Genomic DNA, 27,179 nt, shown 5'->3' on the forward strand with positions numbered 1-27,179 from the left:
TATTTTTTTACTGTGACTCACTTTTTTACGTGATGGAGGTTCTGTACTTTAAAACCTTCTACTAGTGGCTATGTGTATATCAAGCATTACAGGTAACAACATCAATTTACCACACAAAACAATAGGGGGTTGATTTGCTATATAAGGAGAAGGTGTTCAATTAGCATAGGGTATGTTTATGTATGTTTATGTAGCTAAGTATGTAAGATGAAACTGTGTTCATTCTAATAATATAAGGCAAAAAAAAAAAAAAGGTTGCTTGCGCACAGGAAGCACCGTCTGAATATATAATGAGCATATACTGTAAAGCTGCCCCCATGTTCATATACACTAAAAAACTTTACATTCAGCATGTCATTTGTAAGAGATTAGCACACACTGATAAGATTATTTAAATAGATCGTATTAACAAGTATACCTGTGATCTTTAAAAAGATTATCTGTGGTACAATATGCTAAGTAATATACAAAGCCCATTGCAAATGTGTAAGCAGTAAATATTTTACAGCATTGCTTCTAATTGTTTCTACTAAAAAGATAAAATAATTCTAGAAAAAAAGAACACTGGATCTGTTTTTTCCATTGTTATTTATTTCTTAGCGATGCCAAAGCACCATGGTGAAACTGTACCTTTAAAGTGGGCTCTGCTGTGTACACTATTGTTTCGAATTCCCATTGATGATAATGAAAGGAATAAATCTAATTGGGAATTTGTACATGATGAGCACACAGAAGATGAAATAGAAGCCCTACGGTGTTAGCCTAATTGCTGTGCTGCTCGTCTAACCTTCTGCTGGTTCATTTGATAAGGTTCTTTTTATGATGCTATGAATTTCGGAAGTGCTCATTTATTCCACACATAATTCCCCCTACCCCCCCCCCCCTTTATTTCACCCTCTGCTCATTTGTGAGCCGTTGTCGCAATGATAATGATTTTGCCATTAAAGCTGAAATCACTGCTGCATGAGAGAGCTATGTCCCAGGCTGGCCATTCATCTCGCTGTGTTTTGTGTGGCTAACTTCCCGTCAGGGTCGTTGTTAGTCCTGGACATGCCAGAGCAGAGGAAAAGGAGTGGTGGTATAAAGATCGATCATCATGAAAGAGTGGGGCAAGCTGGCAGATTATAACAGAGTACGTACAATTTGGTGATCAGCAGCGTCCTTGTCTCTAATAAAGCCTGTGTTCACTCTGGTGACAAAGTATCACCATGTACATGGCATTGTTTTACATTCAACTTTTTAAAATGTTCTTCTGTTCTGCTTGAAAAAAAAGAAAAAAAAACCTTTCCAGAAAAGGAACAAACGAGCTTTAATAAAATTAACTGGGTCAATATACTTTTAAAAAATACCGGGACCAGCTTACAATTTTGTTCTTCGTGCTACAGCAGAAGTTACAATCTTTTTTTAAAACATGCTAGCAACAAACATTCAAGCTGCTCTCCAAGGCATCCATTTTCTCCTTTAATCAATTTTTTTGTAGCAGTAACCAGGCTTACAATGCACAGTCCATCCTTCTGGACAACATGACTTAACCTCTGATGTATTTCATTCTCGGTGATCATAGAGATTCCTATAATTAAGCCCCTACCAGGGGTGAAATACGTTAGAGGAGTCATGTCCATCACTCCCTATTACTACTTCTAGAGAAAATAAGTTCGGTTCGGCTTGAATGTGTGTTGATTGCATGGTAAAGAAAAATACAGATCCTGTGTTGAGTCTTAGCATCCGAGGCCGGTGAGGGCAACACAGTGCACCACCTAGAGCAATACCAACTTTGGTGGACTTTAATGAAACATGATAGATGTCTCAGTTACTCATTATTAGTTCTAGTCTAACTGGAATACAGGAAAATCCATGCTTATTCAATCAAGCAAAGAACAAAGTAAAGAGTGTATAAATTCACAGCAACCAATCATGAGTCATCTTTTGGTTGTCTCATGTTAGCTGGTTACTGCATTTTTACAATTCCTGTTTGCAGTTTATGCTACCCTTTTATGATGACCCTCGCCAATATGAAAAAAGTTCTTCTGGGTAATAACTTGCCTAGCTTGGTTGGTCTGTAAGTGCATATCCTACATAAGCAACCAGACAACCCTTGCTAAGTTAGATCACAGACAGTATGGTATTACCTTAGTGGACCTCATCAGCACAGGACAGCTCATTGGGTTTTGTGTGTGAAGCACCAAAGAAATGTCTTCCCTATAGTGCGCAGAACAAAATTCTAGCGGAACGAACTTATGTAGGACTCACCCCTGGAGGGGCCACTGAAAGTATGCCCAGGTCCCCCTTGCTAGTACAGAGGCTGCCAGTCACAAGCACAGTTCCATGCACACTGAAAATACAGCCTCTGTCTAGGGGATTTATTTTTACACTTTATTGCTGAGTACCTTAAAACAGGGCAAGGGTTCAGGGATTCAGGAAACTCCAAAATGATCAATAGGAGGACAAATTCTAGCTCAAATCCTTATAGTAATTAGACACACATGAAAATCCCACAGTATGATTCACTCACAGTGTCCTAGAAGTTGAGTGCCACTCAGCTTCCACAGGCAAGTCCTTAGTAAGTGTCGGGATTCGAACCCATGACCAGCCACATCCCAGGCGGTAGCCCTGCTTACTAGGCTACCGTCCTCTCTGGACATTCCTCCCTGAAGCCTATTATTTCAACCTTAGTCTTGCCATGCCTTGCTCATCACCCTTGATTCCCCATACTTGGTACTTCCCTATATAATTCCAGCCCCTTACACTCAAGCTTGCTGATTATTGAGCTCCCGAGCCTTGGTCAAGCTTCTCCTCACCTGCTGCTCTTATCTACTACCACAAATCCACTCCTGACCAGGAATTGACTACTGACTACTCTTTGTCCCTACCTACTGAACTGCTACCTCCATTGCCGATCCGGATTGTCTGACCACGCTTACTGCTGCCCGCCCCGACCTTTGGCTCATCTGACTTCTCTCTGGTTGTCCCTGTTGGAGATACAACAACTTTAAAGCTTAGCCTATTATAGATTAACTGCAGTTCACAAATAGGACAGTAGATGTTGCTAATGCTAAGTGATATGCTATGCATTTTCTATGATGTGCATTTCCTGTAAACTGCACTGTTGGTTATCTCTTCCTGTCTGTTGTTCTTATTACAATGAGGTGACACATCTTTGATATCTGTGTTATGTTCCAATAAAGAAGCCAGTTCCTGTTTACTCCACAATGTCTGATCTGAATGGACTCCGCTGCACCCAGTAATCGCACTCTGCAACAGTCCCTTGTCTGCTTCTCCACCTCCAGACCGAACCTGCACTCTGCCTGGCTGGGTGATCCTGGGGACCGCAACCTGGTGTTAGCTTGCAGCGCAGTCTATCCCCACCATCAGAGGCTCTAGTGAAAACCAGCTAGCACTTAGTTTCCGTACCTCAGGTGAACCCGTATCCTCATCAGAGTACTACCTGGTGTCCATCCGGTATCCAGCACTTCTACCATTGTAGCCATCCCAGATTGTCTGACCACGCCTCTGCCAGACTTCCTGCTCCTACTACCAGCCTGCGGTCCTTGCACACAGGGCTCCACTCCTACCTCTGGCCAGCAGTCCTCTGAATCAGGTGAGCCTGTAGGATTGTTACAGTAAGGGAGCTAAAAGATCCTTCTCTAGACAAGGTCTTCATAACAGTGCCCTCCAGCAAAATACTTTAAGAATCTTCTCTAGACCCTCAGCCCAGCACCTACTGAGGCATAAGCTGCAATTCTTGCCTCAGTATAGCTGCATCCCAGGGGCAGCAGCCCAGGAGAACTGGAACCCTCCCGGAAGAGGAAAAAAAAACCTTGGCCTCCCAAAAAAAAAAAAAGTTATAACATCTCCAGCCACCTTCTGGATGCCCCCTACCAACGATTGACTGAGGTATGATACATTTTCATCACTGGATATCTGACTCTCCTTGCCTGATATTATGACTCTCCCTGCCTTATATTTTTAAAGTGTACTATTTTATCACGCTGATTGACATCACTGCACAGTAAGTTTACCAAGAAGGCTCCCATGGCATCATGGGAACAACATTTTTCTCTTTTTGGCCAGGATTTGCTAAGCTATTTTATAAAAATGGAAGGTGTAGTCACATAGGAGAAAATAATTAAAATGTGCATATGTATTGTTGGCAGTTGGAGTAAAAGGAAACCCTTTCAATGATAAATTAGTAATTATAAAAAAAGCAATAATTTGATTTTAGAATCCTGCAGTCAGATCAGATAATAGGAGGCTAATAATTTGTTGCTATGGGATCTGGTACTCATCATTGCTTATTGCTCCGCTGTTTTGAACTCTGGATGTATTTGGTAGAGTTTTCTCATTTCTCTCTATTACAGAAGAGGAAGTATTTGACACTGGTGGTTTTCTCACATTCATTCACTGAGTGGAACATTTACATAGCCACGTTTCTATTTATATTTGAATGTTATTTCAGGTAAATCAGATAGTACTTTACGTTTTATTGATCCTTTGAGGGTTTATTCACAGACACGGTTTTGTAGCTGTTTATGCATGGCACATTTAATGCAGATAAGCAGGTACTGAACTGCTCGAGAAATGTAATGATGCCTGTAAAAGCAGCTTCTTCCTGCCAAATCACAGACATGTTATATCCAGTTCTTTAGCATGGTAGAGTCAATGTAGAGTACTGGTGCTATACTTTATAGGACATCTTGCTCAGGCTTATGGGGGAAGGTAAGGTAAATGGCGCTGCCTATGAAAAATAATTTAAAATGATATTAAGGAATATAATAAATGGTAATAATAAGTATAGACGGAAAATTGCTAGATTATAATAATATTGTACAATCCAAAGTATACAGTTGCACAACAATAAATATAACCACAAAAAAAAATGTGCAAAGTGCAAAAGAATAAATATAAGGTGCAATGGTGAACACCGAATTGGTATTTTGGCGAATGGGTGCCAATAAATAAAGTGATAAGCGTAGATGAAATATAGAGTGATAAATAAATGGTACACAAATAATTTGACCATAGGAGTGTAAAGTGTAAAGAAATATATAAGGTGCAAATAGGACACCAAATTAGTATATAGGTGTATGTATAAAATGTACCTAAATCCCAATACAAAATTGCAATCTATTGCAAACTGCCAGTCCTTAGATGTGGCTTTACTGGTTTTCTTTTCTCAGGCTTTTTTTCCCTCTATTTTCACCTGGTGACCTTTCCAGTAACACACCACATGTCCTACGCTCCCTTATTATACTGCATCAATGAGGGAGCAGCATTGCCACCCTAGGATGTTCTTCTGATCTGCACTACAAACACATCTTCCTCTCCTCACCTCCATTACATAGGTGTTAGGAGCAGGGCCACTGATAAGGCAGTGCAGCCAGACCTCCTGTACTGGGCCTGGGCCCCATCAGTTTAAAAGGGGGGCAACTGCTGAGCAGGAGGGCCAGTTGTACTGTTTTATTGCAGAAACAACTTCTCTTTTGCCTCCCCTGTAGCTCTGCCAGCTTCTTCTCTGCTTCTCCCTATGGCTGCCCTTTAGGGGGATTGGTCCTAGCACATGTGCTCCTTCTATCTGCTGTCATGGCCCCCCATGTGCTCCTTTCCCCCACAGCGCTGCTGGCTTCCCTCATCTCCTCTCCCGCCGGCAGCAGCTATGGGCACACAGGGGGATGTTTCAGGATTGTGAGCAGTGAAGGGGCCAGTCAATATGTCATTTACTGTCCCCGTCTTTTTCTGAATGAACAAAGTGAGAAATCCGTACCAAATATCCTGTGTCAATTCATCATAGAAGCATAGTAAACCGTGTCTACTATACTTCAGTTTGTGAATGAGCAGGAAGCCTCTGAGCGCTTCCTTTTCGTTCATCTTTACAGCTGAGGCTGCAGAGAAAGGGACTGATAAATCTATGTCCTCAGTCACTTTCAGCCGGGGGGGCTTGTTAGGTAGGCTTTAGAGGGGCCTTGTGATATCCAGCAGCAGCCCTGAGTAGGAGAGTTTGTAGATCACAGAAAATACCTGGGAAAGGTAATATCCTCTTTTTAGAATTTAGTTTAGCACACATAAAGTTGCAAGGACTAAAGATTACTGGCAAGATCAATAGATGTTTTCTTTACTGAAAAAAAGAGTAATACGGCCACCACATGTAAGGGCCGGTAAGCTGCAATATAGTACATATTTGATCTATAGTTTAGAACTTTAGATATACTTTAACAGCTCTCAATATACAATTTACAATTTCAACATACTGTAAGTCATGGCCAGGTAAAGTGTGTATCAAGCCAATATTTTTTTCTAGTTCTGGCTATAGAATGGATATATTTGAATACTTGGCAGGTTTTTACTGCTATCCTGGGTCCCGTCCTGCTGACCACAGTTTCTCCATCTATGCATAGCAAAGGCGATCTACTCATGAGTTACTGTACAAGACTGATATCTGCATTCTATTACCGTTATAAGTCAGTATTTTTTTTAAATACATTTTTATCGTTTAAAGTGTAAGTCCACCCTAAAACTAAAATCCCTGCATCTGCAGACATCCACGTTCTAACACTAACCTATCTAGCCCTGTAAAGAAGAAATCAGTATACATGCCTTTTTTGAAGAACGTAATCAGAAAAAGGTAGAAAAAGACCTTACTGAATGTATAAAACACTATACTATGGATGAGTTTAGAGCATTAAGAGATTTAATGTTCTTATATGAAGAGAGCTCTGTGGAGTCTACCCCTCCCACAGTTGAGACTGCCTTGGATGTTATTGCCATGCCCAATTTAAATATTTCACAGACACACACTGGGTTTAAACCTAAGTCTCAGCACTTCCCTGCCTTACTAACATGTCCAATTTTTAAGTCTTTACTTCAAAAAACGGTTAGAGACTTAAAATCACAACAATGGCAACCATGTTCGATAAATTTGACTCCAGAACAAGAGTCTCGCCTAAAATCGCTCCAAAACGGCAAAGATATAGTCATTAAACCTTCTGACAAAGGTGGGAACATAGTGTTAATGTCCCACCCTCAATATCAGACTTTGTGTCTTAACATTCTTTTCAATCGACAGTGGTATTGTCCTATTGATGAAGGAGTGATCCCCACCTTTGTAAATAAACTACATGCATTGTGCACCAATGCTTATTTAGATGGACTGATCGATAAAGACACTTTGGAATACCTAATTGTCAAATTTCCATGTCTCGCAACATTGTATTCTTTGCCAAAAGTCCATAAGGGCATGGCCAAACCTTCAGGGTGAACTATCATCTCTGGCATTGGATCACTTCCCAGCTCATGTCTCATATAGTGGGACTTCCATCATTTATTCAAAATACTTCTGACCTGCTAAGATATGTGATGGGTACTCATGTTTCCTGCTCGTAGCGGTGGATATACAAGCCTTGGGCTCTAGTATCCCGCACGGGCGAGGTATCCGGGTGATCGAGTCCTTCCTAAAAGAACAGGATCTTAACCACTTTAAGACCGGAAGGAATTGCCCCCTTCCTGACCAGGCCATTTTTTGTGATTCCGCACTGCGTTATTTTAACGGACAATTGCGCGGTCGTGCGACGCTGTACTGAAATAAAATTGATGTCCTTTTTTCCCTCAAATAGAGATTTATTTTGGTAGTATTTGATCACCTTTGCGAAAAAAACAATATTTTTCTCATTCTGCTATATAACACTCCCCAAAAAAAAAAATTAAAAATCAAAATTTTTTTAACATTTTAGGCCAATTTGTTTTCTGCTACATACTTTTGGTAAAATATGCGTATATAAGCATATTTTGATTGGTTTATCCAAAAGTTATTGCGACTACTATCTATGGGAAAGATTTATGTCATTTTTATTTATTTATTTTTTTTTCTGGTAATGGCAGCGATCTGCGATTTTTTGCGGGACTGCGACATTGCGGTGGACAGATCGGACCCCTAATTGACATTTTTGACACTTTTGGGGGGACCAGTGACATTACTACAGTAATCAGTGCTAAAAATATGCACTGTTACTGTAATAATGACACTGGCAGGGAAGGGGTTGATCAAGGGGTTAAATGTAAGCCTAGGGGAGTGTTTCTAACTGTATGGGGTTGGGCTTTTGAAAATGATCACAGAGACCTGCGATCCTACATAGAAGGATCACATGGGCTCTATGATCATTCCAGGGAGAAGAACGTTCAGAAGTGTTTACAACAGCTGACCGTCCTTCTCTCTCAGTGGGGAACGATTGCAGGTGCCACCGGCCCCCGTGCATTGGAGTCCCTGCTGATGAGTGGGGGTGGGAGCAATAATTCTCTCTAAATGGCACCTGACCTCCAGTGTTCACAATGCATTAGGCCAGCCGCTAAGCATGGGAGCCAAAAGCAAGTGGAGATCACGGAAGCAGAGGTGTCTACTTCAGTAATATCCAGCTTCCAGGACCTTCAGGATGTACAGTATGTACATAGTCACGGCCAGATACGGTTTCTAGATGGTTACATTGGCCCAAGCTGGTCCAATTAAAAATAAATAATATAGCTGTACCTGAAATTCTTCTTTAACCGCTTCCTATGGTTATACCAGGATGAGGCCTGCATTTCTTCTTTATTTTATTTTTTTTACAAAAGGACTTGTTAAAAACTTTTTTTCAGGATTTTTTTTTACTGTGTACTTTTTTCTAAATGTGTAAGAATACAATGTACGGTACCTCTTTCTCATTTACAGAGGGGGGGGCTAGTAATTGGGAACCCCTTATTGCTAAAGGAGGCTTCTAGATTCCAATAATCCCCCCCCCCACAGACTCCAACAACCACCGGGCCAGGGTTGTGGAAAAAGAGGCCCTTGTCCTCATCAACAAGGAGATAATGTGCTCTGCTGGGGGGGTGGTTCTCCCCGGGCAAGGTCCCCCCATGTTGAGAGCATGTGACCTGGTATGGTCCAGGAAAGGGCCTGGTGGGTTACTTGCCTACCGGGCTGCATGCTTGGAAAGGGAATGGTATGGATTTTTGGGTGGACCCCTCACTTTTTTCGTATTTCTATGTGGGGTTCCCCCTTAAAAATCCATACCAGACCAAATTAGTCCAGTATAGAATTTGGGGAAGACCTCACAATGTTTTTTTTTTTTCACACAAGGTCCTTCAAATTCATATCAAATCTAAAGGGCCTGGTATGAATTGTGGGGAGAACCCCCACAATGTTTTCTTTAACACTCTCTCTGCTTCTTTGTGTACATTTACTTGCCAACCCACAATTCCCAGCTGACAGCTGAATTAGCCAGATGAAGAAAAGTCACTGGTTGGAGGTCTGCGATATATGTAGCACTGCCCCATAGAGTACTGCTGAGAATTATACTTTCTGGATTCCCCTGGGTTACCTGTAGCAACTGATAGCAGATAAACAGCAATAAAATTCCATGGGATGTTGGTTTTTGTGTTTTTATTGAGAACTTGGATAGGAGAAGGGATGAGTGAGAGATACTCCAACTATTAACTATTCACAGTCTTGAGGACAGCTGACTGTAGAATGCGGCAAGGCCGCTGCTTCACCTTGCCACTGAAGTGAATATACTTTATAGGTTACTGCTTGGTTATTCTCTTCAGGGTTCTAACTTGGCACCCCCTTTACTCTCACTGCCTATGTGCTGACATCCGTCCACTGACTCTAGCCTCTGGGGTGGTCCACTTCATGACAGACCCCTGGGCAAGTTGTTCTGTACTCACGAACAGTGTTTTTCCAGAACCACCGTTGCCTCCAACTCCACTAGTCAGCTTCCACTGCACCTCTGCGTTCAGCCACACTTTCTGGTTCACTAGGCCGACTGCCTGAGACCACCTTCCACAGCTTCAGAAGAGGAGACAGCCGTCATTCTCCTTCTGGGATTTGGCTTCCCGCCCAAAGACACCCTGCCACATGTGTCCTTGGCTTTTATAGCATATCCCAGGATGCACCATTTGCCTGTGCCAACCCACTGAGACAGCCACAAAATCCTGTGTGTCACTGGCTGGGTAGGCCTCCCTATTGGATGCAGTGGGGACACTCTCTCAGCCCAGATGATTCACACATCAGACACACTGAACAGGCCTGTCTAGTGATCATGCTCCCCTGATAAGCAGAGTTTAGCTCTATTTTGACTGCTGCTCTCCTGATAGGCAGGCAGAGCCAAAACTACTCTTCCTACCTAGCACCTAACTAGGAGGGTATATAATTTGCATATATATATATATATATATATTATAAATCCATATGTATATACCTAACTCAAATTAGTTTTTTGTTGTGAACAAAAAATATATATATATATATACACAAACACACACACACATATATATATATATATATATATATATATATATATATATATATATATATATATATATATATATATATATATATTACATACAAACACTTAACTTAAAATGAAATGTATAACCTTTCAATGTGCAGAACTACAATTTTCCAACTTCTCTGCTAATCTGTCCATATCAGTGTATTTCAGCGCAATCCCTCTAACAGGTAATGGTGTGTAGCCTAATAGCTGTTCCCTGCATTACTTGATGTGCAGTTGTGTATTCCATACAACACTTGCTATCCTGTTTCATGGTAATGAGGCTGTATGGCTCATATGCAAATTAACGAGCTGTGGAATTTTAGCTTAGCGAAAGACGACATCTATTTGTAATTCAGAGCTAAACCACCAATTCAGGTCTTACAGACAATAGATAATGATGTTTCATATTTGTTTTCATGGTTACTACAATCCATGGATCATGAAATGCTTAGATTACCTAATATAGGAATCTCTTGTCTGCTTCAAAACTTAATTTTCTATATCATCTACTAATCCTTGGAATCGTAGAAAGACATATGCAAGTCAAGGTTTGGAAAATCCAAAAAGAACATTTAAAATGAGTATGTAATGGTAAATGGTTGATTGGCTTCTTGTATGAGCATAACTGAATAATTGTATGGAAATGTGTTACTGCAAATGTATATACCACAATTGCTGTTAGAGTGTAGCCCGAAGTAAATCTGAGGGCAGCATTTTCAAGGACTTCCACAAAAAGGCAGATGCCTTATGGGGTATGGCTAGGAGAAACACAGTTGTTGTTGTTCAGTTGTTTAGTCGTGTCTGGCTCATGAGGTCACGAAGTGCACAAGGCTTTTCTGTCCAGAAACACAGTAGAGCCTAGGTAAAGCACAACACTCAACTCCCTGTCTCTGGAGCTACCCCAGCTACTTAAAAAAAAAAATTACATTATGCACATTTTTTTGCCTACAGTCTTCTGGCCGGTCCTTCTTCTTCAGTGGCAGTCCTTAATCCTTAACCTGAGCCCAGGCTGGGATAATAATATTTTTACTATAATCAAACTGGCAACTTCTAGGTTTGGTTTAAATGTGTGTGCAGGGAAATAGATATACCAAGTGTTGCACAATTCCCCTCTGGGATTGAGGACCCAATTTAAGATGTGGCTCATAAAGGTGCTGAGATGCCCTTCTAAAGGTCACTTTGTCATGGGCAATGTTTACTACTAGGGCAGGTGAGAAGCAGAAAAAAATTATTTTTGATGCCCCAACCATCCAGATTTGTAATACCCAGGAGGTGTTGGGCAGTAAGTTCCTCTAGGACTTCCTATGTGTCTGGTATGGGGATATGCAGAAGGAATGTCTTATTTCCTATTTATTCTTTTGACAGGAAAATAGAAGGAATGTTCTCTGACCTAACCCTGTTTGCATATTTAGGAGGGTGAGAGAGTTCAGGGCATCAAAAAAGACGCTCTTTGCCTGCATCTATTTATAAACAGTAAATATGATTTTGTACTTGAATAGGCGGCAGTAGCTGTTTTTACACAGGGGCCCTTTACTGAGTACGTTCACCATCATGTGCTGCATGTAGCAGATAGACTCCTAGACTCCTCTGGTCAGATGACATCAGAGGATCTGGCAGTGAATACTGCAATGTACCAAATCATCTTCTTCCAAAATCCATCAGGCTGTATCATTTCACTACAGAGATTGAAAGTGGTTGTACACTTCAGATAGAAATATGAACAAAGCATTACCCTCTATAGTGTGCTTTTCTCAATCGAGGGCACTCAGTGTCACTTCTGTCTGCTGCCTCACTCCTCTGCTATCAGCATAAGTTACTTATTACAAGTTTTCCTGACACCAAGAGAAAAAAATGTGACAGGGGAGGGACCTCCAGCCAGGGTTCGAGTCCTGCGGGAACGCATGGGAACGGCGTCCCTGTACTTATTCTACAACAGGAACGCCATTCCCGTTCCCCCCGAGCCCCGACACGATCCCAGCGCCACCTCCTGCTCTGGGATGGCGGGTCGGTAAGCCCAGATTGCGGGTCCCCGACCCGCCATCCCCGAGCATCGCTGTAAACATAGCCGGAGGCACTACAGGAAGCAGAGCGGATGCTTCCTGTATAGCGCCGGCTTCTGTCACAGGCGGAGTGATATCAAATGTACTCCGCCTCCGCCTGTGACAGGGCATAGGAGCCACAAAAGAAACATCGACTCTGCAGATGGGAGGGAGGGAGGTAAGGAGAAACATGAGAGGACAGAGACATGAGAGAACAAGAAAGAATGACATGAGAGGACAAGAGAGAGAGACATGAGAGGACAAGAGAGAGACATGAGAGGACAAGATAGAGAGACATGAGAGGACAAGAGAGAGACATGAGAGGACAAGAGAGAGAGACATGAGAGGACAAGAGAGAGAGACGTGAGAGGACAAGAGAGAGAGACATGAGAGGACAAGAGAGAGACATGAGAGGACAAGAGAGAGAGACATGAGAGGACAAGAGAGAGAGACGTGAGAGGACAAGAGAGAGAGACATGAGAGGACAAGAGAGAGAGACATGAGAGGACAAGAGAGAGAGACATGAGAGGACAAGAGAGAGAGACATGAGAGGACAAGAGAGGACAAGAGAGAGACATGAGAGGACAAGAGAGAGAGACATGAGAGGACAAGAGAGAGAGACATGAGAGGACAAGAGAGAGAGAGAGAGACATGAGAGGACAAGAGAGAGAGAAAGACATGTAAAGAGAGAGACATGAGAGGAGAGAGACATGAGAGTAGAGAGACACAAGAGGAGAGAGACATATGAGGAGAGAGACATGAGAGGAGAGAGACACGAGAGGAGAGAGACATGAGAGGAGATAGACATGAGAGGAGAGAGACATATGAGGAGAGAGACATATGAGGAGAGAGAGAGACACGAGGAGAGAGAGACACAAGAGAGAGACATGAGAGGACAAGAGAGAGAGACATGAGAGGAGAGAGACATGACAGAGAGGAGAGAGACATGAGAGGAGAGAGACATGATAGGAGAGAGACATGAGAGGAGAGAGACACGACTGAGAGGAGAGACATTAGAGAGACATGAGAGAGAGAGACATGAGAGAGAGGAGAGACATGAGAGAGACATGAGAGGAGAGCGACATGAGAGCGAGAGAGACATGAGAGAGAGAGAGATGAGAGAGAGAGAGAGAGACATGAGAGAGAGAGAGACATGAGAGAGAGACATGAGAGGAGAGACATGACAGAGAGGAGAGAGACATGAGAGGAGAGAGACATGACAGAGAGGAGAGACACATGAGAGGAGAGAGACATGACAGAGAGGAGAGACATGAGAGAGAGAGAGAGAGAGAGAGAGAGAGACATGAGAGAGAGAGACATGAGAGAGAGACATGACAGAGAGAGAGAGAGAGAGAGACATGAGAGAGAGAGAGAGAGAGAGAGACATGAGAGAGAGACATGAGAGAGAGAGACATGAGAGACAGAGAGGTATATACGGTATACACGAACACACACTTTTTTTTATTTTTGAGGTTGGGTGTGGTAATCTTGGGTGAGTTCCCACACTTTATTTTCCAGGACTTGACCCCTGCCTCCAGCTGATTGAAAGCCTCAGCTCTGTTCCTGTGTGCTGTGTGAAGGGGGCTGTGCCCCTTCCTTCCAATCAGCTCTCAGAGCTCTCCTCACTGATAAAGCTTCAGCTCTCCACCCCCTGCTTTTTCAGAGCTGAGAGATCCTGTGTAAATTCTGAAGTTTGAATGAATGTCTGGAAATGAGGGCTGTAGATAAACAGGTACAACTTATGTAGGAGGATTTTTTTGATCCCTGTGTATCACATAAGGCCAGTCGCCTCACTGGATATATGTAAGAGTTTACAACTACTTTCAATTGTTTAAGTATTTGTGAAGAAACTTCTTTCTTGTGTATGTGTAGCTTCCCCATTTTTACTCCTTTTGTGATGTATAAAACAATCAAAACAAGACACTTCTAAAATCAGAACAGCCAATCATGGGCATGGTAGCAGAGTGAGAAGGTCAGGTCTTTAAAATATCTTTCCTACTATATATAATTCATATTTTAGGTTTTTCACATTATAAAAATTGCAGAGTCTGTAATTTTTAATTAGACACATTTTATCAGAGAGATAAAAGCATTCACAGGAAAAGAAAATCTTCCTATGTAATTAAGGTATTTAAAAGATGAACACCCTTTAATAACATAGGTTACATTCAGCTGGTGATCTTAACATGTCCTGTATGTATTAGATTAATAAAAATGCTACAGATCCTTTTACATTTCAACAATTTTATATACTTACATTAAATTGGACCTGAGCAAAGCTGCCGCCATGAGTGTGTAGGATCTCATAGGTGGAAGGAACAGCAAGAAGCTCCCATTCTCCGTCATCAAGAAATATACTTTTGTCATTCCTAATTTCCTCATAACTCCTCCAGATGGAGAGATTCAGATCATCCACTGCAACAAATGGCACACAGTACAGATATAACATTTTCAAATTTTATATCAAGTTTGTAATAACATACTTTGGAAAATTAGGCTAAGCAAGGGCATAATAAATATGATAATATTTGTTGAATGATGATTTATTATGAATAGATGACAGTAGAAGGACTGTGCAGTTCTGCATGATGATGACTATTATTTTACTTTCCTAATTCATGAATGATTGGTGTGTTTTGAATGAAACCTGTTTCAATAATCCCCAACAAGCCAAGAGATATCCAAACTCAATTGTAAAAGTTACCTTTAAATTTTATAATGTATAATGAGGCCTTATTACCTATATATATATATATATTACCTTATATTAAGTGTTTGCTCAAACAAGTGCTGGAGGCAGAACATTTAGAAGGCAATTGAAGTCTATGGTATGAATGCTGCATCCAGCTACAAAGCAGATGACTAATTTGGCTCAATGCACTTCATTGGAACCATCACTTGGGTAGTGGTCGAAAATGGTGAGAACTGCCTGTCATAAGCCCAATTTACAACAAACAAGCCTTAACTAAGAAGCACTGATTTGTATTTGTAAATGTAAGGAGACTGGCAGATTTACCTGTATGTAAGCAGCTGCTAAAGGTCAGACTGCAGTTCTGTATATCAAAGGGAAAGGCATAGGTCTCCAGGCTACATGCTGACACCACTTGCATAGGTTTGTTGTTTTTGATGGTCCCAGAGGAGCTCACATAGACATAGGGCAAATCGGGTGACTTTCCATCCTCAACACTATGAAAACACATTATGTCATGTGGTTTGTACAAAAACACATTAGTCAAAACATAGGAGAGTGAAAAATGACTGCAAATAAATTAATGGCAGATACTGTACTGTAAAGTCATCAATCACATAAAAAAAGAAGTAGTGGTTCTATTTAATTAATTCCTCATCTACAATCCATTTAATTTAAAGGGGGCAATGGTGGTAAGGTGTTACATGGAGTGACAAAATTGTCTATATGTAAATTTAGTTGAACAATTCTTTCCTGACCAATATGATCTAAGGTATTTTGATGAAAAAAAAAAAAACCTGACTTTGATTGTTATATGATATAACATTATTAATTAGGTTTGTCCTCACGGACTGACCATTTTTCTGATTTAGTGGCTTCAATACCTTTTAGTCAGTGACCAAGAACAAGTACGCAAATCAGGAAAGTCAGAGAAGTAAGAAGTCCTCTGTTTATTCTTAACCAATGACTCAAAATATATTGAAGCCACTGGATATTTAAGACCCAGCCAACAAGAATGTTTAGTAGTCAGAGTAGCCTCCATGATGATCAAACATTGAAGCCACTGGATATTTAACCACTTTACCACTAAGCCTATTTTTGACATTTTTTGTTCACAAGTTAAAACCAGTATTTTTTGCTAGAAAACTACTTAAAACCCCCAAACATTATATATATTTTTTTAGCAAAGACTCTGGAGAATAAAATGTCGGTCATTGCAAAATTTTTTGTCACGCGGTATTTGCGCAGCGGTCTTTAAAACGCAATTTTTTGGGAAAAAATTAGAAAAATCACATTTCACTGCATTTAAAAAATACTAAACAGTAAAGTTAGCCCATTTTTTTGTATATTGTGAAAGATGATGTCACGCCGAGTAAATAGATACCCAACATGTTACGGTTTAAAATTGCGCCCCCCCGTGGGATGGCGACAAACTACGGTCAATAGAGATCTCAATCTGCGACGCTTAAAATGTATTTAACGGTTACCAGTTCAGAGTTAGAGTGTAGCTCTTTTTTTTAATTATTGCCCACGCTCTGGCGATCGCGGTGATACCTCACATGTGTGGTTTGAACAGCGATTTCATTCGCGGCTCGACTTGCGTATATGTTTTTTTTTGTGCGCGAGCTAACGGTGACGGGGGCGGCTAAATTAATTTTTTTTTTTTTCCTATTTATTTTTTCTTTTTTTTTAACTTTATTACAGGTTTTTAAAAAAAAAAAATCTTATCACTTTTATTGCTGTCACAAGCAATGTAAACATCCCTTGTGACACCAATATGTAGTGACAGGTACACTTTATGGAGGGATCGAGGGTCTAAAAGACCCTATACCCCTCCACTACACTTCCCTGTATGCAAAACGCTGAAAACGGCATTTTTGCATACAGCCGTTTTTCAAATGTGCCGCCTTTTGCAGCACAGTAACCCGGAAGTGACGTCATGGACGCCGCCTCCGGGTTACGTCATCGGAGACCCGATCGATGCCGTTTCCGGCATTCATCTGGACTCCATCCAGCCGGCGGATGTGCCGGCTGGGTGCTCGGGGCTCCCGGTGGGACGGGAGCCCCGAGCAAAGCCACGGAAGGCGGCGGGAGGGGGGGGACGTCCCCTCCCGCCCCCCGGGTAACGATCGAGCGGCTCCCGAGCCGCATAGGTCGTTACCGACGGAAAGCCGACCGTTGGCTTCAAACAACGGTACCGGGATGGTGTCTCTAGCTAGAGGCATCATCCCGGCATAACCCCTTAAAGTCAGACGACGTAGGTCTACGTGGCTAGACGTTAAGTGGTTAAGACCCAGTCAACAAGAATGTTTAGTGTCAGAGTAGCCTCCATGATCATCAAACATTGAAGCCACTGGATATATAAGACCCAGCCAACTAGAATTTTTAGTAGTCAGAGTAGCCTCCATGATCATTAGCAAGTTCTTTCAATAATGAAGTGTACTGTATTTCTGAAGGGTAACATTTTTATCCTACTCTAAAACTTCATATCCAACCACCATTTTAATACAGTAGCAACTTTAGGAGATTTGAATAAACTAGGTAAACTTTAGGCATATCCAACATTAGTACCGGACCTCACAAATTTTTTTTTGGTTAAGCAAACAGAACACACATTCCTACATTTTATTATCGCCTTTCAAAAACAGCAGGGGTGTTAAATCTACAAGGGGGAAGGGTTCCACATTAATGTTCATAGTTTTGGGATGTGATGTATAACAATTTCATGTACTGTAAATGTTGATGATCAAGTGCTCACAAATTGTTGGCCTAATAGGTTATAACTTTACCATTTCTCATTGTAGCTCAGTAATTACGTATTTATCGGTGTATAACACGCGTCGGCGTATAACACGCACCTAAATTTTAGGGCAGAAATTTCAGGAAAAAAGCTGAAATTTAAAATAAACAGCTTTGAACTCTGAACATTTTTTTTTAATTAAATGTAGTCTTACCAGTATATAGCGGAAAGAGATGTTTGTATGGGGTGCTACCTGTTTGAGCAGTTATTTCAAAAGAGAAAAAAAGGGGTACAGAACCCCTACACAGGCTGTATGTGCACAAAAAATCCTGTGATGAATAAAGTGCTTAAACCAAGCTCATGCAAGGGGTGGGTTAACCACCACCCCTTTGAAGATAAAGTGCTCTTGTGCCAATAAATGTGTATGTATAACTGCTCATAAAAACGTAAAGATTGAGAATGCAAAATGTGCACAAAGTGTCATAAATGATTCAATGCAGTGCCAGTGAAACATAAGTAATGTGCTGAAACCAAGTGAACAATGGTGTAAGCTAAAATGGAATAAAATATCACTAACAAGTAGGTAAAAAAGTCATATAAAAGTCATATAAAAGCACACCCGGTGTATAGTATGTACAACCGTGAATAGGTGATAAAAATGTGAAATGAGTGTAATAAAAAAGTGCCACTAATGAGTGACACTCTCACCCTGTTATCCTCCTCTGGGCGAGCAGTACAGACAAGCCACAGAGGGGGGGGTTCCTTTTCGAATGGTTCCGGGGTTCCTTCACGCTCAAGTGTGCCGCTATGGGAGTTGCCTCCCTCCAAGGAGCGGATCTATGGTGCTCAAGCAGAAACAAGGAAGACCCCAATGGCGTAGTATATGACAAAAATCTGTACAAACAGTGTAGACAAACTCACAGTTCGGACCGATCACTGCAGTTCTTCAGAGATGGACGCCGGGACGCTTCCACTTCCGCGTTCCACGGCTCCGAACCACTAAGCCGGAAGTGACGTGTCGCGTACGTAGCTCCGCCCTACGCGTTTCGTCATCAGACGTCTACTGGAGCGGCGTCTTACCAGTGCCCACAAATGCAGCCTCATCAGCGCAGTGTCCTTAAATGCAGCCTCGCCAGTGCAGTGCCCATACATGCAGCCTCGTCACACAGTACCCATACATGCAGCCTCGCCAGCGCCAGTGCCCATACATGCAGCCTCACCAGCGCCAGTGCCCATAATTGCAGCCGCGCCAGTGCCCATAATTGCAGCCTCGCCAGCACCAATGCCCATACATGCAGCCTCGCCAGCGCAGTGCCCATACATGCAGCCTCGCCAGCGCCAGTCCCCATATTTGCAGCCTCACCATCGCCAGTGGCCATACATGCAGCCTTCGCCAGTGCCCATACATGCAGCCTCGCCAGTGCCCATAATTGCAGCCTCGCCATTGCCAGTGCCCATACATGCAGCCTTTGCCAGTGCCCATACATGCAGCCTTTGCCAGTGCCCATACATGCAGCCTTCGCCAGTGCCCATACATGCAGCCTTCACCAGTGCCCATACATGCAGCCTTTGCCAGTGCCCATACATGTAGCCTTCGCCAGTGCCCATACATGCAGCCTTTGCCAGTGCCCATAATTGCAGCCTCACCAGCGCCCATAATTGCAGCCTCGCCAGCGCCCATAATTGCAGCCTCGCCAGCGCCACTGTACACATCACTTTAAAAATCTCCAGAAAGCAGCACCAAGAGTTAGAAGGGGGCGGGCGGCGCCAAGGAGAAGGAAGGATGCGCTCCCATCGGAAGTCCCGGTGTTCCGTGAAAAGACCATACCCGTGAGAAAACCATACCCTCGTCACTTACGGTGCACCTACGGAGGGTATGGATTTATCACAGTAGTGTGGGTAACGTTACACTTGCCGCGATTACATTAAAACAGCTCCTCTGCAACATGAGTCATCTCCGCTCCTTCCCCTCTCACTTCCCTGATCTCGGCTAATAAATATAAAAGCGGATCACGGAGCCGACATCTCCGTTATTTACATTTCATACAACCGCCGCCGCTTTTATATTTATTAGCCGAGATCAGGGAAGTGACAGGGATAAGAGCGGAGATGACTCATGTTGGAGCCGAGCAGTTTTAATGTAACCGCGGCAAGTGTAACATTACACACACTACCGTGATAAAACCATACCCTCCGAGCATGCGCACATGTCAACTTCTCTGCTGTTCAATGATGTATCCGGGGCTCTGAGCATGAGCACTGCTACGCTGCTCAGCTGTTTCGGACAGGAAGTGACGAGGGTATGGAATTCTAACAAGGTATGGTTTTCTAACGTTACACCGGCGCCTATGATTGAGGTCGGCATAGGAGGCGGGACTTCCGATGACATCGCATCCTTCCTTCTCCTCGGCGCCGCCCGCCCCCTTCTACCTCTTGGTGCTGCTTTCTGGACATTTTTTTTCTCATATCAGCGTATAACACCCACACCTACTTTTTCCTCCATTTTTAGGAGGAAAAAGTGTGTGTTATACGCCGATAAATACGGTAGCTACTTTCTCTGGCAGTTCTGAGGTTTCTGGTTCGGTTCCCACAGACACTATATTTATTGAACCTTTATGTTGCCTAGTGTTTGCATGGGCATTTCCTAAAATTCAAAAGCTTAAAGGAATAGTCTAACTAAAATTACCCCAAGCAGATGTCATAATGACTGCTTTTTGCACTAAATTCTTTTCATATAGATATTCATAAACATTTGGAAGTTCATGTCAAAAGTTTGAGTGCCGGGTCACACTTGTGCGATGCGGGAAGGCTGCAAATTCGCAGCCTGTTCCTGCATTGCATCCGCACCCCTGGCAGTTCACACTGCCATATGCGATACGCAGGGGGTGTAAATTAAATGTTAACGACACCCCCAGTTTGATCGCATATCGCAGTGCGATCTGACAGTTCGCACAGGATCGGATCGCACAAGTGTGAACCACTGTGCGATCCGATCCTGATGCTGCTGAAAAAAAGGGTCCTGTGCGTGTTTGGTGCGGATACAGTGCGAATTCAGCCATACAAAGTGTATGGCTGAATTCACATCCGCACATCAGATCGCATGTAATGAAGGAGCAGTGCACTCCGAATTACATGCGATCTCGCAAGCCGCAATAATGTGAACCGGCACGGAGTCATTTTTAGTTACTACAAACATTAGGTTAGTTTCCAAAAAATGCCTAGATTTTTTGAAGAATTGTTTTTTCTCTATAATTTTGTCTGCTTGCCCAGTTTGTTAATGGCTACCACTTATGCTGAGAGGTTACAGTACCCTTAGAAATATATTTTCTTTGTGTATAATTTCTTTTTTATTGTCAGCACTACTGCCTTTACTTTGGATTAGTTATGTTGAAGCTTTATTTCCCTGATTTTCCACCTGAAAACAACAAATTTAATTAATATAACCTAAAGGTCTACAGTTTAAATTTGCAAATAGACAGATCATTGTTAAAGCAGATTTTAACCACTTTAGCCCCAGCCCTATTTCGGACACTTTTTGTTCACAAGTTAAAACCAGTATTTTTTCCTAGAAAACTACTTAGAACCCCCAAACATTATATATATTTTTTTAGCAAAGACTCTGGAGAATAAAATGTCGGTCATTGCAAAATTTTTTGTCACGCGGTATTTGCGCAGCGGTCTTTAAAACGCCATTTTTTTGGAAAAAATTTGAAAAATCACATTTCACTGCATTTAAAAAATACTAAACAGTAAAGTTAGCCCATTTTTTTTGTATATTGTGAAAGATGATGTCACGCCGAGTAAATAGATACCAAACATGTTACGGTTTAAAATTGCGCCCCCCCGTGGGATGGCGACAAACTACGGTCAATAGAGATCTCAATCTGCGACGCTTTAAATTTATTTAACGGTTACCAGTTTAGAGTTAGAGTGTAGCTCTTTTTTTTAATTATTGCCCACGCTCTGGCGATCGCGGCGATACCTCACATGTGTGGTTTGAACAGCGATTTCATTTGCGGCTCGACTTGCGTATACGTTTTTTTTTGTGCGCGAGCTAACGGTGACGGGGACGGCTAATTTTTTTTTTTTTTTTTTTTCCTATTTATTTTTTCTTTTTTTTTAAACTTTATTACAGGTTTTTAAAAAAAAAAAAATCTGATCACTTTTATTGCTGTCACAAGCAATGTAAACATCCCTGGTGACAGCAATATGTCGTGACAGGTACTCTTTATGGAGGGATCGAGGGTCTAAAAGACCCTCGACCCCTCCACTACACTTCCCTGTATGCAAAACGCCGAAAACGGCATTTTTGCATACAGCCGTTTTTCAAATCTGCCGCCTTTTGCAGCACAGTAACCCGGACGTGACGTCATGGACGCCGCCTCCGGGTTACGTCATCGGAGACCCGATCGATGCCGTTTCCGGCATTCATCGGGACTCCATCCAGCCGGCGGACGTGCCGGCTGGGTGCTCGGGGCTCCCGGTGGGACGGTAGCCCCGAGCAAAGCCGCGGAAGGCGGCGGGAGGGGGGGGACGTCCCCTCCCGCCCCCCCGGGTAACGATCGAGCGGCTCCCGAGCCGCATCGATCGTTACCGACGGAAAGCCGACCGTCGGCTTCAAACAACGGTACCGGGATGATGCCTCTAGCTGGAGGCATCATCCCGGTATAACCCCGCAAAGTCTGATGACGTAGAGGTTACGTGACTGGTAGTAAAGTGGTTAAGAAAACCCTTTATTTCTAGAAAATACTTATAGGCTGTAAGCTCCCCAGTGGCAAAGATTGATCTAAATAGTTTTGTTTACTCTGTATAGTCTGTTAAAAACCATATATCTTCACATATGAAAATGATATAGTTAGTCAAGTTGAAAAAAGTTAAAGAAATAAACCCTTGCATTCTTAGAACTCTTTATCAGCAAAGTTGTGGCCAAGTGATACTGGTTTTCCAGAAAGCTCATGAGACAAGGGTCGAAAGTCATCTGGTTTCTGCTTAACCAAGCATGTTTGGCTCATCTTTACCCAGCTTTAACAAGCTGTAACTAAGATTTAAAGGCTGAAATCTTTTTTTACCTTCATGCATTCTCTGCATTTAAGTAGAAAAGCCTTCAGTATGCAGCTGATCCCCAGCCCTTCTTCTCCTCCTCCTTTTACTTACCTGAGTCCTATCTCAATTCAGCGATGTGCACAAGAGCTGAGGCTCTCTTGGCTCTTTCCCTCCTCATTGGCTTAGACACAGCAATGGGAGCCATCAGCTTCTGCTGCTGTCAATCACAGCCAGTGAGTGGGGAGCCAGGGGCTACTCAGGAGCAAGCCTGCACAGGTGCCCCCAGGGCATACGGCTTGCTATGGGGGCACTCAATGGGGGGAGGAGCCAGAAGCACTGGCAGGGGACCCAAGAAGAGAAGGATTGTGGCTGATCTGTGCAAAACGATTGAACAGAGCAGGTAAGCAAAACATGTTTCCTATTTATTTTCACTTTAAATCAAGCCTAAACAGATGTCCCTAGCCACAGCCACTCTGGAACAATTCCTCCTCAAAGTACACAAGAGAAGAGGTGAAGTAGTCCAAGTTAGGTCTCAGCTTATAAAAGCCCCAGTAGCGGCAAAATATGTTGGAGGGAGGATGTGGGTGGAGTGTCTCAGTCGCTACTGACGAAATAAAGATTTTGTATAAAAGGGATCAGCAGTGTGGGTCTTCACTACCTTCAATTTAACAGTGTAGGGAAGTGATAGGACCCAGAGAGGTTTAAAGGACATGTGAGAGACACCTACTCAGCTCTTACATTAGAGATTTCCAGGCTGGAAGGCTGCCAAGTCAATACTGAGAGTTGGGAAAAAAAACCTCTGCTATAAAAAAAAAAAAAAGGGGGAAGTGTTTTTGCTGTAAAGTTGAGGAAAAATTAGTCCACAGTACTCGCAGCTGCAGGGGTCGGTGAAAGCTAGTTTTACAGATTACATTAATTATTATTTATTAAGAAGATGCAAAAATGTGAATGTCCATAGCCTGGCCACAGAACTTTCCACTGAATTCTCTATTTGGGCTATTTTTATCTTTTTACAAAGCATTCGTACCCCCAATTGCCTCTACTCAAGGAGAAATTTGATAATATGAATTAATACATTTTTAAAAGAGTGTGTCCAATGTATTTTTCACAAGAAAAAAATTATTTCATGCTACTATTATGAGAAAATATACATAAGTGAATTTTGTGTTATAATAATAACTTTTACATACAATTCGTTAATGACAATATCAGGCACCCAAATGACATTAAGCGGGAGGGAGATTTCTCCAATTCCATCAAACTGACTGGAGTTCCATGATAGAAATTCATCTTTCCACATCTAGAATGAAAAAAGGTAACATTAGGAATGGCAGATTATCCATTTGTACAGTATTATTATGGGCTTAACAGGTCTTTTCGTCCTTCTTTTGACCTCACATTTTACTAATAATGAGAAGCTCCTCAATTGGAGGGATGGCTGCTTTTTTTCCTATATGACATTTGAGAGTTTAACCACTTTAGAACCGCTCACAGTAATACTACTGCGGCAGAGTGGTTCGTTATCGTCCAGCGACGTAGTATTAACGTCGTTGGACACTCCCCCTTCTGGGCGGCGCTTGCGCGCCGCCGGAGGCTCGCTCCCGCTGTTTTCATTCACAGCGGGAGTCGGGCCAGGGGAGGAGCAGCGGCGATCGCCGCTGCTCTTACCCGATCGTCGGGGATCGAGTCTGGAGATCCGCCCGCTGTGTGTAAACACAGCGGGCGGATCTCCATAGTGACAGGGAGTGACAGATCGGACTGTTCAGTATAGCTGGACATCCGATCTGTCCATGACTCACACAGTCACCTCCCCCCCTACACGTCAGTAAGCACCAGGCATACATTAACCCCTCCCTCTCCAATAAAATTAACCCCTTCCCTGCCAGTGTCATTTTTACAGTAACAGTGCATATATATAGCACTGATTACTGCAGTAATGTTACTGGTACCCCCAAAAGTGTCAAAAATGTCAGTCAAGGGTCCGATCTGTCCGCCGCAATGTCGCAGTCCCGCAAAAAAAATCGCAGATCGCCGCCATTACGCGTTAAAAAAAAACACCAAAAATGACAGAAATCTTTCCCTTTGTTAGTAAACGCAATAACTTTTGCGCAAACCAATCAAAATACACTTATTGCGATTTTTTTTACCAAACATATGTAGCATAAAACAAATTGGCCAAAAATTTTTAAAAAAATTGGTTTTTACATCTTTTTTGGGGGGAATTTCATATAAAAAAATGTTAAAAATATTGTTATTTTTTCAAAATAAACGCTATTTTTTGTTTATAGCGCAAAAAGTAAAAATCGCACAGGTGATCAAATACCACCAAAAGAAAGCTCTGTTTGTGGGAAAAAAAGGACGTAAATTTCGTTTGGGTACGGCGTCGCACGACCGCGCAATTGTCAGTTGAAGTCGCACAGCGCCGAATCGCAAAAAGTGGCCTGGACGGAAGACAGCAAAATCCTCCGGTGGTAAAGTGGTTAAGCATGTATGATAATACAACTCAAGCTTCATGTTTTGAAAAACCTAATATTATGAAAAAGGTGGTCAAGTAAGAAGACTCAAAAGATACTGTATACCCTTTAATAGGATAGTCATGTTTCTATTCACGCTGACCTGGGGGGAAGAAAACTGTTCTTGTTGCCCATAGCAACCAATCAATTTTCAGGTGTCATTTCCCAAAGGACCTTAGAAAGCAAAAGAAAATTGCTGAGTGGTTGCTTTGGACAACAGGATTTTTCCTTCATCCCGTTTTTAGTATTTTGACCCAAGATTAGTGTTGAGCGAACACGGACTGTATTATTCGTGTTCGTACCGAATAATTGGATTTTTTGTACCCGAACACGGACACGGACACTTTACTGTATGTTCGGGTAAAAATCCGTGTTCGGTCGTTTTATTTCCGGGTTTTGCATGCTTTGGCGCTCTTTTCATGGCGGGCTTTCAACAGCCAATCAACAATCGTTTAACTGGTGTGCCTTAAGCCATCCCAGCCATGCCTGCAAATGTCTCAGTAGCTGTGATTGGCCGTCTGAAGCATGTGACCAAGTCTTTATAAGTTCGAGGCAGCCGCAGCGGCGTCATTATGCTGCTTAGATTCAGGGACAGAGCACACATCAACGTGCTGGCTGCTGATTAGGGAAAGATAGGCAGGAAAAAACCATTTGTGTCCGGATAGAATTGAGGGACAGGTCGGAGTGTTTAGGCAGGGCGAGTTGTAGGCATTTTAGGGATAGAGTCTGCTGAATTATAGGGTCAGTGTCTTCTACAAACTACAATCGATATTGCTGTGTGGGGGGTGGGGTCTGCACTCAATCCTGATCTACGATCTCTTCTCAATCCTGTTAGGGACAGAGTCTGCTGAATTTTAGGGAAACTGTGTTCTACAAACTACAATCGATATTGCTGTGTGGTGTGGGATTGGAGATAGGCAGGTGTCAGTGATCCACATCCATTTTTCTGTGTGTGAGCTGCAGTGAACACAATCTTTTTGGGCTGCAGTGAACACAATCTTTTTGGGCTGCAGTGAACACAATCTTTTTGGGCTGCAGTGAACACAATCTTTTTGGGCTGCAGTGAACACAATCTTTTTGGGGTGCAGTGAACAAAATCTTTTTGGGGTGCAGTGAACACAATCCTTTTTGGTGTGCAGTGAACACAATCTTTGTGGGGTGCAGTGAACAAAATCCTTTGTGGGGTGCAGTGAACACAATCTTTTTGGGGTGCAGTGAACAAAATCCTTTTTGGGGTGCAGTGAACAACATCCTTTTTGGGGTGCAGTGAACACAATCTTTTTGGGGTGCAGTGAACAAAATCCTTTGTGGGGTGCAGTGAACACAATCTTTTTGGGGTGCAGTGAACACAATCTTTTTGGGGTGGAGTGAACAACATCCTTTTTGGGGTGCAGTGAACAAAATCCTTTTTGGGGTGCAGTGAACAAAATCATTTTTGGGGTGCAGTGAACACAATCTTTTTGGGGTGCAGTGAACACAATCTTTGTGGGGTGCAGTGAACACAATCTTTTTGGGGTGGAGTGAACAACATCCTTTTTGGGGTGCAGTGAACAACATCCTTTTTGGGGTGCAGTGAACACAATCTTTTTGGGGTGCAGTGAACACAATCTTTGTGGGGTACAGTGAACAGAATCTTTGTGGGGTGCAGTGAACACAATCTTTGGGGGGTACAGTGAACACAATCTTTGTGAGGTGCAGTGAACACAATCTTTGTGGGGTGCAGTGAACACAATCATTGTGGGGTGCAGTGAACTCAATCTTTGTGGGGTACAGTGAACACAATCTCATACTTCTGAAGGTTTGAGGGTGCTGCCTGTTCCATACTCCCCCTACTCCTCATCTAGCCTTTTAGGGGTA

The 27,179-nt window shown here is 42.5% G+C and overlaps 1 protein-coding gene across 1 annotated transcript in view; it reads right to left on the reverse strand.

The window, feature by feature from the left end:
- Positions 1–27,179, reverse strand: part of LOC309568868 (uncharacterized protein) — a gene marked incomplete at its 5' end in the record, with an annotated part of 164,293 nt that overhangs the window by 110,213 nt on the left and 26,901 nt on the right. Inside the window, 3 exon segments of the mRNA XM_082274652.1 lie at positions 14,595–14,752; positions 15,354–15,523; positions 24,000–24,109. Of these exon segments, the coding sequence (XP_082130778.1) occupies positions 14,595–14,752; positions 15,354–15,523; positions 24,000–24,109 (438 nt within the window).

The sequence above is a fragment of the Pelophylax lessonae genome (genome assembly GCF_965119305.1).
Source record: "Pelophylax lessonae genome assembly, chromosome: 12".
NCBI classification, from domain to species: domain Eukaryota; kingdom Metazoa; phylum Chordata; class Amphibia; order Anura; family Ranidae; genus Pelophylax; species Pelophylax lessonae.